A 13529-nucleotide genomic window follows, 5' to 3' on the forward strand; every position below is an offset into this window, starting at 1 on the left:
GTCCGTTCCAAAGTATGGCCAGTTATAACCTTGGATCATCGGCGATACACGGAGACAAAATGTATTTTTGATACGTTGATATCGAGGAGGAGTATGTTTGCAACTCGGTGAACAGCCCATGAAATATGTGCACGTTTATAAGTCTTCAATTGATTTCTATCGCTAAACGTAACGTAATGTTCGTCCTCAGCCAGAAAAACGTGTGTCTATTTACGTTGACTATTTACCTCGTATGTGCGTTGTGTTTACCCCTATATAGAAATATACATATTATCGATAATATCCGAGCTCTACTCGGGTATCTCAAGATTGCCAGTTATTGCTTCGTAAGAAGAGGATAGAAAACATGAAGTGATTGATAGCTATGAAACAACTGATACTTGTAATATAAATTAGTTAAAATATTAATTAATATATTAATAAAATATATTAAGATACTCTAATTAATATATAGAAAACAAAACAAAAAAATACTAAGTAAAAGATTATGAATCTCTTTGAATCAATCTTACAAAGGTATAATTCTATCTCTGCGATTACAAGAAAAGATCTATGAAATTTCACGGACAATTTATTTTTATGGATTTTGTCTTTTTAAAATTGATTGTTATCGAGACATAACAACGTAAAGTATCGCATTCTTTGCGATTATTATATAATTTATATTTTCTTATAATTAATTTATATAAAACATAAGTTTTTTATGTATGATGAGATATTGATTACAACAAATGTATTTATATCTTATCTCTGCATTGCACGCGATTTTTTCACTCTATTGATTGTAAATCGAATAATAACATTAAAAATAAATGTAAATCATCTGTTGCTTAATGTACTAATCACAGTGAGACATTTCTCAAGGTTTGTGCACAGATATGATCAAAGATTCATATATGATATTTACTTATGTACATATGTAATTACGAAATTAATCAATGCTTAAAAAATTGTATAAAAATTTTCAGTATGAGAAAAAAAGGCAACAGATATAAAAAATTTTCAAGCTTTAAGCATAATTAATTCAACAAACAATTTACTGTAAGAATTAACTGACAAGACTTACACAAAAGAGGGTCCAGTCGTTCCTTAAAACTTTTATTCCGTTTCAGCCTCTCTACGTCGCTTTCTGCGTCCGTGTCTAGCATGGTCTCCCATTCGGAAGGATCATACGTGCGATCCTTCCGCGAGTCCGACGTATCCTCACGATCCACGTTCCGCTTTTCCACGTTATCGTACGAAGAGTTCCGATCGCTATACAAAGATTCACACGTGTCCGGTGGCTTCAGCAATTCCGGGTATCTATCAGAGTGATTCACATGTGCAATTATTATAATAAAGTAAATAAACTAATAACATTCGATGGACAACGGTGTTGAATATGATATCGAAAAAAACTGCCAACCATGACAAATTCTTACCGTTGCAAAATTATACTTTGAACGGTAAAAGTATTTCCAACAATGTCCCCGTTGCATCTCTCGTCATCTGGAAACTTCCTCGCGACATTGTCACCGTCGTAGTCAGCATCACAGTCATAATCTGGTTCACAATCTTCTGCTTCATTGCCTGTTCGCAATAATTAAGAGTTAGTAATAATGTTCATTATATGTACAGTATTTTTGTTCTCATTTACAATTAGAAAATAATTATTTAACAATTATTTGATATTTTCTTTTGATATTCGAGCTTGATCTTTGAGAAATATATTTTATATATACATACATATATGTATGTTACTTTAGCTTTTGTTAATCGCTAGTGTTTTATTTAACTTGTAACATTATTCCAAGAAATAAGCAAAATCTTATTTCGAATATATACAAATAATATGTACAATATATTCTACAATGTGTACGGAACATACCGATAAACTCCCAGCTAGAGTCCACTGTCCAAGAAGTATCGTTGAATACCTTGGTCCTGATCTTCGGTGGCTGAACCGGCTTCGCCCGAGGAATCTTCTTCGCCTCTCTAGTTTGACCCAATCTTTTCGCCAAGTTGTCGACCGACGACGAAATTAATGGTGTCTTGTCCTCTGTTTCCTCGGGCGGTTCCTCCCAGCAGTCGATAGAATGCAATTGATTAACGTTGTTTCCTGTTGGAGTTTGTAACCAACCTGGTTCGCTGTGTCGATACTTGTTCATCGCCGGATTGTTTCTGGTCGGTCGTCTCCGTGGAATTATGACGGCGTTCTGAGCAATGGCGTCAGCCGGTTCCGCATAGAAGGGACTGCTCTGTTTAGATTCGGGAGTCTGAGGACTGTTGCTTTCCGATTTCGCCAGAACAAGACCTAATTTGTTTCTCGGAGGTGTCACTGTGTTCGGACTGTTTAGCGAATTGGCACTGCCTGTAAAGGCAACAGAGTTAGTTTTAAAACACTTGAATAAGTTTTTTAAGGGTTTTTTGTTTCAAAAAGCTCGATAGTTTATTATGAAAAAGAACAAGAAGTAGTAGAAGAACCAAAAACAATTGTATTTGTTTATTATACTCTTTTTTTCCACATTTATTTTAATATGTATTCTGTAACAATCTGATAGATACTGTAATGTACTTACAAACTCTGGATAGCAGATCGGGCTTTCTTCCCATTCCAGTCTCCTCTGGCGAACCCTGATCAGGACTCTTTATTTCCGGAACAGGTTTGAAGCTACTAAACTCCGGACTCGTCATTTCTTTATAGTTCATTTTATCGTTCTTCAAAATAAATCTGTCGTTCTTTAGAATCATTTGTTCTCCCGCTGGTAGTTTTTCATTGGTAAGACTCTTTTCGGATTCTCTAGGACTCATCAGACGATCATTGGAACTCTTCAGACGCGTCTGCGAAGTGCAGACGACTCTGCAGTCTTTCAACCTATCGTTCCAGGTCGATTGCGTCGACTGGTCGGTCGTATTCCAGATGTCTTCATAGTCAGAAATTTTGTCAGCCGGTGAACTACGATAGTACGAATCCAAAATGTCCGATTCCTGATAATGCTGAGAGTTCTTCCGATTCTCGCGATCGCGCCGTCTTTTCGATTTACCGGTGCTGGAGGGAGTATTTGGAGAGAGCACATTGGGTGTTTTCGAAATCAGCTTTGAAGTGGGAGATAAGACTGGGGTTATTGGTGAAAGGAGTGATTTGGTAGAAAAGTTGGAAGTAAGAGATTTGTTGGATTGAGGACTCAATAATGACGTATTGGGATCCGACGGTGTATTTTGCTGTTAAAAAGAAAGTTGCAATTATTTCAACTTTTATCCAAAAAAATTTCTACATTTACAATTATTTGATTATTAATTATGCTATATTTATATAAAAATCAAAAGCTTGATTACATTTAAAAAATCCAAAAATTGCATAATAAATGTAACATGATCTCTCAATTTTTACCTGTGAAGTGTTCAGGTCGTTGCTTTGATTCACATTGAACGTCACCGTCGTGGTCACCGTAAAATTACTCTGATTCTGATTGATACCAGGCTTGGCCCATCTCGGCGGCGGCGGCGGCGGCGTCTTCACATTTTGCACAGTTCCTTGATTTTCTGTGACGATATTCCTGATATCCGGCGATACTGGCGATGCGGTGCACGATGACAGATTGTTCTGATGAAAGCTCGAGGTGGACGCAAATTTCGCCGAACTTTTGGTAAACTCGACCATTGTTGATCTTGATGTGTCCAGACCGTTCTTCGGGGTATCAAAGGTCTTTGCATCCTGGGCGGGGCTCAGTACGTTGTTCTCCACGTTGTGAACCACTGGCGAAGGACATCGTACGCTCTGCACGAGATTCGGTGAGATAAGTTTGTGAGAGAGTTTGTCATTCGGCGACGAGATCCGGTCCCTTTTGGTATCATTGAAAGGCTCGTTGAAAGTCGTCAAATTGAGAGTGTTTGGTGGAGTCGGGCGCGGTTGACGCGGCAACGACGATACGAATGATGAGGTGTTTGCGTTAATAGTGTTCGTTGGAGAGGTGTCTGCGCAACAATAAATGTAAATTATTTCTAAAAGAATTATTTAAGAAGAAAATATCATTTTGCCTCGCTTTTTCGTAGAAATAATTGTTTCAAATATAAACGATGGATAATGAAAAATTTGAATAAAGAATATTATACTCGATGTTCAAAACAGTACACTTTTGGAAAGTCATTTAAAAGATTGTGGTGTAAAAATAAAGGGAAAAAAATCGTCAGTATCTTACGTGCATTCTGGGACGCTATCGGAGCCAGATTGAGTACTATGCTCTCCGTAGTCGGCGTGTCCATGTTATTGTTATTGTTATTATGGTGATTATTGTTACCTGCAAAAGGATTATGTCATAAATTGCGTCATAAATCAATTTTAGGAACTCTTTTAAAAACTATTCTATATAGATAGCTCTAAATTTAATTTCACATAAATCCAAATAATAAATAACAAACTAATAGATCAACTATTTTAATTTCTATTATAATTAATAAAAGATCGATTTCTTGAAAGATCAATTAATTTTGCCGAATTTGTTTCTGAATTTGTATTTCATCTACTTCAAAGCAATTTACAAGCAATTATATCGAAAACTCACTGCCATGAAAACTGCTGAGACTAGAAGTATTGCTGCTACTGCTTTCTGGCGGCTTTGGATTTGCCATGGGATACCGCCAGAATTCTTGGCCCAACAACGCCAACGATGACAATTGCTGCCTATTCTTCGCTTCCCGCATCGCCCTCGGCAATGTCAATTGCACTGGCAGCTCGTCACTGCTTGCCAAAAGAAGAGCAAATCGATTCAAACTATATATTAATATATTTTTCTGTGAAATATCTCATATTTTTATATATTTTTTACTCGTTATTTTTTATATATGTGTTTAACTTTAATTAATAAACATATTTTTAACTTTTTATTGCACATTAATTTCAGTTGAATATTTTTACATATTTTGTACATTTTCTTCGCCTTCTCGTAAGATTTGTTTATTCGATCTCTCTTTGGATATTAATTATATCTTTCTTTTGTTTAAATATCTATATGTTTTTCACTTAGTCTCTATTATTGCACGAAATGAGAGATTAGAAGATAAAAATGAAAAATGATGCTTTACGTATGCTTATTCTAAAACGGAAATCCTTATACAAATATAAAGAATAAGAAAGAAAAAATCACTCACCAGCATTGCGAATAATGGGCGATCAACGAGGGGATATTATCGAACCTGTTCTCACTCGTTTCCAGACTCAGTTTACCCTTGTTGGCCTGAATCAGGTAGTGCTCGATGTAAGGTCCCTTGCCAACGGGTAATCTCACCGATAGGGCCATCGTGTCGTTCTGGCTCGATTGTCGCACCACGAAGTTCTGTAATGAAAAATGTACATTTATGATAATACCTTGAAAACTGCATTAATTAATAAAGGGCTAGTATTATTATAATACGGAATATGTATAGCGTAATGCTGTATTAAGACACAAGAAAGTGATACAAGTATGAAAGATAAAAATCATTTATTTATTTTTTACATTATGAAAATTTAGCCTCTCCTATTATTTCCTGAATAATCAATTAGAATATTTATTATTTTTATTTGTTGTTCCCCTTCTCGATAAAAAATAAACAAATCATATATATGTATGGTATATATAATTCAGGTGTTTCAAATTCAAATAAAAATTAAAAAATTTAAACTTAAAAAAATAAGGAAAAATGCAGATTTTTGTAGTACTTATTGAAGGTTTAGCTACAAAAAAAAATGTCCCTTACAACCGTCATTTCAGGTTCACTGTTTCAATGCAAAACAGTAAAGAAGGAGCGGGTCCCCACTATTGAAAGTAATTGCGAGGTGCATTGTTTTTCGGCGTTGCAATTCGTTCGAAGCGACTGGCGGGAATCGCAAAAGGACCGAAGGAATGGAAATGACGAAGGACGATTAACAAAGACGCAAAACAATGAGCCGGTAGGGGAAACAATGGAGAAAGAGCAGTGCCTCATCACTCGCTCGCAATCATTTCCGCACTGTAATCAGCGCGGGACTTGCACGCTATTACACAGCGTTATAAAAAATAAAAAAAAAAGAAGAGAGAAGATGGAAAATGAGCATGGACAAGCATCTTATCATTCCGCTTTAATCAATTCTTTCATTAATTTTGCAATATTCGCAATTACTGTTCTCATTTCTCGTTCAATTGTAAATAATCTAAATTTTCAAATTTATTAGTATATGTAGAATAGTAGAATTTTTCATCATCTTTTGTTGAATAAAGTATTTCCTATGACATTAAGCTTTTGTGCCTTTAATGTTAATATTTTTATAATTTCACATATAATATTTTTATTATTAGAACATAATTGCAAAATTATTTTTTAAAAAATAGAAAATAAAATTTTCAAATTTTTTTCAAAGGTTTAATCTAAAATTTTTCCTCTGCGCTTGATCAATCTCGCTATTTCGGTTTACATAAGACGCCGGGTGTGAGAATAGGAAGGATTTTCTCACAGCGTAATTTTGTGTCGATTGCGCGCTGTCAAGCATTGACACGGTTTCTCGTGTCTGAGAATGATGTTCATGTGCTTCCTATTCTTCCTCGCATTAGTATAAACCGCTGGTTAGATAGAGTCGACACACTCGCATTCATTGTTCTGCGCTGTGTTGCGGCAGATATAAACGCGAATAGCGGAAAACGGTGCTGAGCGAACATGATACTTTCTTCAGAAGATAATAGGTGCCCGGTGTGAGCAGAATGAAAATGTATAATTTACAACAAGAATTTATTTTCAAGTGCGATATAATGCACACGCAAAGTTTAAATTTTTAATTTTAATCTACGACGTAGTATGTAAATGCACAAATAAATACTTACTCCTTCTTCTTTGCCCTGCAACAAGTGAAATGCTCCGGCCCTCTGAATACCTGGCAGGAACCAGATCGGGTGAGAGCGTATGAGCCTTTCGATCAGAGTGATATCGCAAGCCACCTCGCTACCAGAATCTTCTGTAGATTCCGAAGATTCTCCCGAAGTGGCCGATCCTTCCGATGAAAGTGATTCTTCGCTCTGATGAGGCAAAAAATATTCATTTAAATTGTAAATAACTCATAATTTTTTCAAAAAATAACAAAAGCATGTAGAACAAAATAATACCTTTACAACCAAATGTTGCAATTTAAAGCATTATTAGTTATTTAAGGAATAGATATATCTATCTGATACAGACATATTTTTTATTCGAATTTTCTTTTTCGAACAATTGATTACAAGAATTTTATGATGATGAACTGATTTAATTCTATTTAAATCATTTAAATTGTTCAGGATTTAATTTAGAAATTCGATGTTTGCATTATGGCTAAAATTAATTTAGACAGGAGCTATTTAAGTTATAGATACAAAATTAAATTGTACAACATAATAAAATGATAATGCAGAAATAAAATGTAGAAATTAATCTAGTTTGAAATTTGCTATATAAATTGGAAATTTACGAGAGTGCTTTTGAAATACATTTCATACGTATTGTAAGTATTAATTTATATAGAAATTCGTTATTTAAATTATCGTGGGGCTTAATTCCGAATATTGTCGTGCGATTGCGATCGTTTCGCGACGCTTGAAGCGCAAATTTTCGGCAATTTGTTTCACTATGAACACGGAAATCTGCGTCTCTCTTTTAAGCCGTGGGGCGTAAATCCCGCCGGCTCTGTCGCACAATGCGCCCCTAATTCCGCATTATATCCGAGTGTCCGTCGAGTCAGTTATCTCAATTCGCAGCCGATGTGTGCCCAGTCGCAATTTATATGTACCCTCTTTTCCTCTTAGAGCAATGCTATAGAAAACGATAATCGAGCGTTTTTGAACTCCTTCGGGGAAAGGGAAGAAAGGCCGCATTATGAGGAAGATTGGAGTAAGTATTAGATGGAGGATTGCAGACTCGATCAATTTTTGATTCGTATTTTTTCCATCTTTTTCGACGTTTTGATCGATACTGATCGAGCGTGACGTTTTTTAATCCCGACGTGACGTCGAAATTTATTTTTTCATCACATTGCCCGAATCGACGGGGGTGAAAGGGAGAAATCGATGACGGGAAAAGCCGAAACGAAAAGCAGAAGAGAAGTGGTAGAGAGGGGAGGGGAAGGGGTATCGGCGAAGGGGTTCGAGTGTAATTTAATTTGAAATGCAGACTGACACACGGTTTCGAGCTAACGGGATTAAACGCGGACGTGCGTCGCGTGTTGAATACTCTCTCTTCGAGAAAGAGCGAAAAAGCGGGGATGGAGGGGGAAGGAGAGAAAGAGCTAATTGCAAATCCCTTAATTGCTCGTCAGAAAAAGTCGCTCGCGGTGAGCCGTGTTGCTTCTTGGAGTTTCGTTGAATGTAAAATACGATATATCAACGAGACGATAGATCAAGTTGTCATATTATATTCCATTCTAAAGATGCAATAAAGACCAAGAGAGAAATGAGGGATAAATCGTTTGAAATGTGTGAAATCTTCTATTTGAAATACAGCATTGTATGATATTTATGTGTGATATACAATAAATACAATAAATATAACAAGTGTAAAAAATAATAGACAACAGATATTATTTGGACTGACAAAATGATAAAACATAATTATTTTATACTGCATATTTTATGCGGGATATATTATTATGTAACAACTTCATTTAGAAAATAAATATTTTATATATTTCGAATAATAAGTCTTTTTATTTAAAGTACCTATCGGTATTTATACTATAATTAAAGAACATTAGTATATGTTAATTGTAAAAATGCACGTAGCGATAAATCTAAAAAGGAAAATAGTATAATAAAATAATAATATTAATTTACTTGGCATTGAATGTTAACATTATTTTCTCCCATATCGCAAATATGCATCTACGTTGCAGTTTACTCTTTCAATTTATAACAAGCGAAACCTTTTATGAGTTGAATTGTTATATTACTGTGTGCTTGCGTGGATGTTGTATAATTTTGGCAACAAAAACTTGTTTGAGAGAAAGGGCGAGCTATGTCACAGAATTTAATATGGCACTGTGGTCGGAGATTTAAATCGTGCGTTATAGCGTGCTTAATTAAACTCGATATTGTTAGTCATGTTACTGTGCAACAGTTACCGCATGCATGCAAATTTTATAATTAATCGAGCCATTCATCTCAAAAGCAATTTCCGAATAATTATTAACGAATGCGTGCTGCAATCTAGGATTGCGCTTGTCATTGCACAAATATAAATTTCATATAAATATATTAGACGAGTATTTTCTAATAATATTATATATATATATATATATATATATATACAATATATAGAAAAACATAATCTACTTGGCTACGAAGCAAATATTTTAGTTGCGTACTTTTTTCTCACAGTACAAAAGTACATAAAAAATACATAGAAAGTATCAAAAATGTAAAAATTCAGTATATAATGAATAATATTCATATATTTGTATCAGAGACTGTTGCTCTTATTGAAAACCAAGAAAATATTTTGCGCATTATAAATCATAATATTGCGCTCTTATTTTTTTTTTCTCTGTTTCCAACAGCTCACCTGTACATGATGTAGCTGCGCAAGTTGACGATGCTGCAGCGGATTTGGCGGTGGCGTGCTCGGCGAACTGACCACCTGAACGGTTCCATGCTGCTGCAGATACGGTTCCAGGAAGACATCGCTCCTGTAATGCAGAGGGAGAAAAAATTAGAATTTATTATTTACTCGTATTTTTCGCGTCAATTAGATAGGCTTTCTCAATGCAGTAGAACGTGTTACGCAAATAGCAACACTGGTTTTCCCACGCGAGCACCTATCTGCGATAGCACATAACGTATCAGTCGGCGCACGCAATCAATCGGCGATACCGATACAACTAGGTCGCGCGTAGAATAAAATTTGTCTAATGTTGGAGAACAAATATGTATATATATTATTCGCATATAAGATTGCATATAAGAATATAATTGAATATAACATATAATAATAAATTATAGAGAATTTAAACAGAGAAGAAAAAGACTTTGTTCTATTTTAATTTACTCGTACTTGTTAGATTGGGTAAATTTCGCAATGCGTGTCGCGTAGAGAGGAAATGTCACGTGATACGGTACACAGCATTAAGCTGTTGTTACTTACTGCTTTATGCACATGCATTTATTAGATGCGGCACAGAAAGTAACGAGGTGCAACGGTGACAGCGCAAAATGATGATCTACCGAGTTCTCCAATTTTTAGATTAAATCTGCTAAAAATATTTACGCTAAATCGCTTTGATAATGCAAAATATATTTTTATATTTGTTTATATTTTTTTAGAAATGTCTAATGTTTCAACATTAAGTATCAAAGGCAGATGACTAATTTAAATCAATTGCAAAATTATTTACTAAAATTATTATAAGAAAACTTTTTCGTGATGACAAATATAACAATAATAAATTATATAAAGACAAATAGACAATTATTTTGTCTTTAAAATGAAGTACCTACCGTTAATTATTTACTTGTTGAAACTAAATAAATAACTTTAATGATCTAATTAACTGAATTCTTGAATAGGCATTGTATGGCTTCTGCAAAGAACTTTGATCTCGCTGTTGATATTATCAGACAAAGACACTGTGAATTCTGATAAACCAACAAACTTTTGCGTTCACCATGCGAATAGAATTTGAAGATGGAAATTCTAGATTTTCCATTTAATTTAGTTTAAAAGCTGAAGTCGAGTGCTTTTCTCATGATCTGAAAGACGTGAAAGAACCAAAAATGCTTTCTTCTCTTCCTTGCACGACTAGCTTATCGTATAACGCAATCGTTCTCGTTATCGTACACACACACACACACACACACACACACACACACACACACACACACACACACACACACACACACACACACACACACGCGCGCGCGCGCGCGCGCACGCACGCACGCACGCACGCACGCACGCACGCACGCACGCACGCACGCACGCACGCACGCACGCACGCACGCACGCACGCACGCACGCACGCACGCACGCACGCACGCACGCACGCACGCACGCACGCACGCACGCACGCACGCACGCACGCACGCACGCACGCACGCACGCACGCACGCACGCACGCACGCACGCACGCACGCACGCACGCACGCACGCACGCACGCACGCACGCACGCACGCACGCACGCACGCACGCACGCACGCACGCACGCACGCACGCACGCACGCACGCACGCACGCACGCACGCACGCACGCACGCACGCACGCACGCACGCACGCACGCACGCACGCACGCACGCACGCACGCACGCACGCACGCACGCACGCACGCACACACACACACACACACACACACACACACACACACACACACACACACACACACACACACACACACACACACACACACACACACACACACACACACACACACACACACACACACACACACGTACCCTCGTGCCGTTAATCGCACGGAAAATCGCAGGTAAATTCTCCGGGGAATTGCATCACAGGAGTGCGTTACACTGGCGCGAGTAAATAGACTTTTACATAATTCGGAAGTAATTTCCATGAAATTATGTCATGGAAGTAAAGGAAGTAGAACTCGGTAATTGGCTTGCCGAGTTCTGCTTCATATCTTGTGAGAATAATCCAATTCTTTCACAAATACATTGTTAAGAATTATTAAATGTATTGTATAATTATATTATGAATGTATCATAATAATTTCATTTCATGTTTTTATTATTTTATTAATTTTATATTTTGTTATCTATCATAAAAATAAAATTTTATTATTATTGAAGAAATTATTCAAATGATTTCAATAATAAATAATCTCTCGCTTGGAAATTTCTCTTTCAACCGATTCATCGATTTTTATATTGTAACTTATATATATATATATATTTTAATAATTATATAATATAGAGAAATTGTAAAAAAGAAGAAAGAACTAACATTTGCGGAATTTTTATGTATATTACAACATTACAGCGCGTATAATGTTTAAAAAGATTTTGTGTTACCTCAAGTTTGGAGCGGCAAAATAAACCCGGAAACGATAAATAAGTGATACATGTCACAACGTAGTAGCGTTTGTTTCCGATGAACTTCGCAACGGCATTATTCCCAGCTCGGAACTTTGAGCGCGAGATGGTTGAATGTCAGATTCGAGGCGTTACCGGCAAAAGCAGCATTGTACAAATGTATGATGTATTGTGTCTACTCTGTGTTTGACAGATTTTCTGTGTATCTGTGTGTGTGTGCGCGCGCGCGCGCGTGTGTGTGTGTGTGTATGGGAGAGCAACCAGAGATCATTAGGGACGTGCATAGATCAAACCCACGATTTGTGCGCTTAATAGATTTCCAGTTGCCGCCGTCAATAGATTCCTTTATTCCTTTATGCTTGATGGTTCATATGTTTCTAGGTTGAGAGAAGAATGCAATTTGTAGCAAGGGCGGTTCTTAAAATAAAACTGGGAAGATGGAGAAGATCAATATTAAAAATTCGCACTCTGGCAAACAAGTAATAATTAATACGCACAATATGTTCCAGCGTGTGATAAAAGTAATTCTATATTAATAAATCGAAAAATTCAGAATAAATTTATATAAATATCTCTACAAGTTTAACAAATGTTTTTCTTTGTTAAAAATTTCTGCATAAGGTGAAATTTCAATTGTGTGCATTTGCATAAAATAACGCGATGATATAGAAAAAAGACGCAATGTCATGTCGAGACGTATCGATTTCTCCGCATAGTATATATTCAAATACACGGCACAAAAAGTAATATTATTTCTCCACGGAACCTGCATACGTCATGCTCATAAGATCTTCAAGCCGACATTACAGACTATACAATAAATTTGGATATATAAAGCGTCGCAATATCTTTATACAGAGTGTTCCATAATCTGCCCGATAAACTTTATTTTCTATGCGAGTCTTAAAGTCAATTTTTTCTTAAAGTATAAATTTTGAATTTTATAAGCAATTGAAAACCAATCATTTTTTTTGCAAATTATATATATAATTCAAATATAATAAAGTGACAAAAAAAAGAATCAGATTTAATAAAATGTTTGCTAAGAAAAGTCCGACTTTATATCCGAAGAATCCCATCGATAAAATTCGTCGCGAAATAGTCTATTTTTTTCATGCAATTAGTATATTTTAGCTTTTCGCATTATCACCGCATCAAACTAGAAATGACGGAAAGGGGGGTGGACGGCGAGACGTCGGGGGTATGTTCCTGGACCGATGCAGTGATGTTAGTCGTCTGTGAGGTCGGACTATGGGGGTTGCCATGACGATGGGGGGTTCTCAACACGTGGTTCACTGGCAAGCACCAGAGACATTTTTACCTATTAACGAACCACGGGGTGCAGTATTCGGATGCATAGAAAAGGGTCGCACCCTCTAGTAAGAATAAGAATACAAAGAAGTTCGCGAAAGAAAGACTCTCATGTGCTCTTTCTTTCACTTTTCTCTTCGCTCAAAGCGGAAGATGGTGGAAGTTTAGCGGCAAATTAGCACAGTGTAATTAAAGAAGATCTTAACACGATGCACTTCGAT

At 36.3% G+C, this 13529-nt stretch overlaps 1 protein-coding gene across 9 annotated transcripts in view; it reads right to left on the reverse strand.

Moving 5' to 3' along the window:
* Window positions 1-13529, reverse strand: part of spri (sprint) — a 125953-nt gene that overhangs the window by 7566 nt on the left and 104858 nt on the right. For 7 of the 9 annotated variants that reach the window (XM_012359763.2, XM_012359769.2, XM_067348898.1 and 4 more), the window contains 10 exons: window positions 9517-9640; window positions 6813-7004; window positions 5128-5312; window positions 4542-4720; window positions 4179-4277; window positions 3371-3954; window positions 2559-3201; window positions 1868-2350; window positions 1422-1569; window positions 1067-1302 (listed from right to left, as the gene is read on the reverse strand). In XM_012359763.2, the coding sequence (XP_012215186.1) occupies window positions 1067-1302; window positions 1422-1569; window positions 1868-2350; window positions 2559-3201; window positions 3371-3954; window positions 4179-4277; window positions 4542-4720; window positions 5128-5312; window positions 6813-7004; window positions 9517-9640 (2873 nt within the window). The remainder of the gene's footprint in view (window positions 1-1066; window positions 1303-1421; window positions 1570-1867; window positions 2351-2558; window positions 3202-3370; window positions 3955-4178; window positions 4278-4541; window positions 4721-5127; window positions 5313-6812; window positions 7005-9516; window positions 9641-13529) is intronic. The other 2 variants (XM_067348896.1, XM_067348897.1) reach the window with 1 other exon arrangement.

Source organism: Linepithema humile, chromosome 2 (genome assembly GCF_040581485.1).
Source record: "Linepithema humile isolate Giens D197 chromosome 2, Lhum_UNIL_v1.0, whole genome shotgun sequence".
Taxonomy (NCBI): domain Eukaryota; kingdom Metazoa; phylum Arthropoda; class Insecta; order Hymenoptera; family Formicidae; genus Linepithema; species Linepithema humile.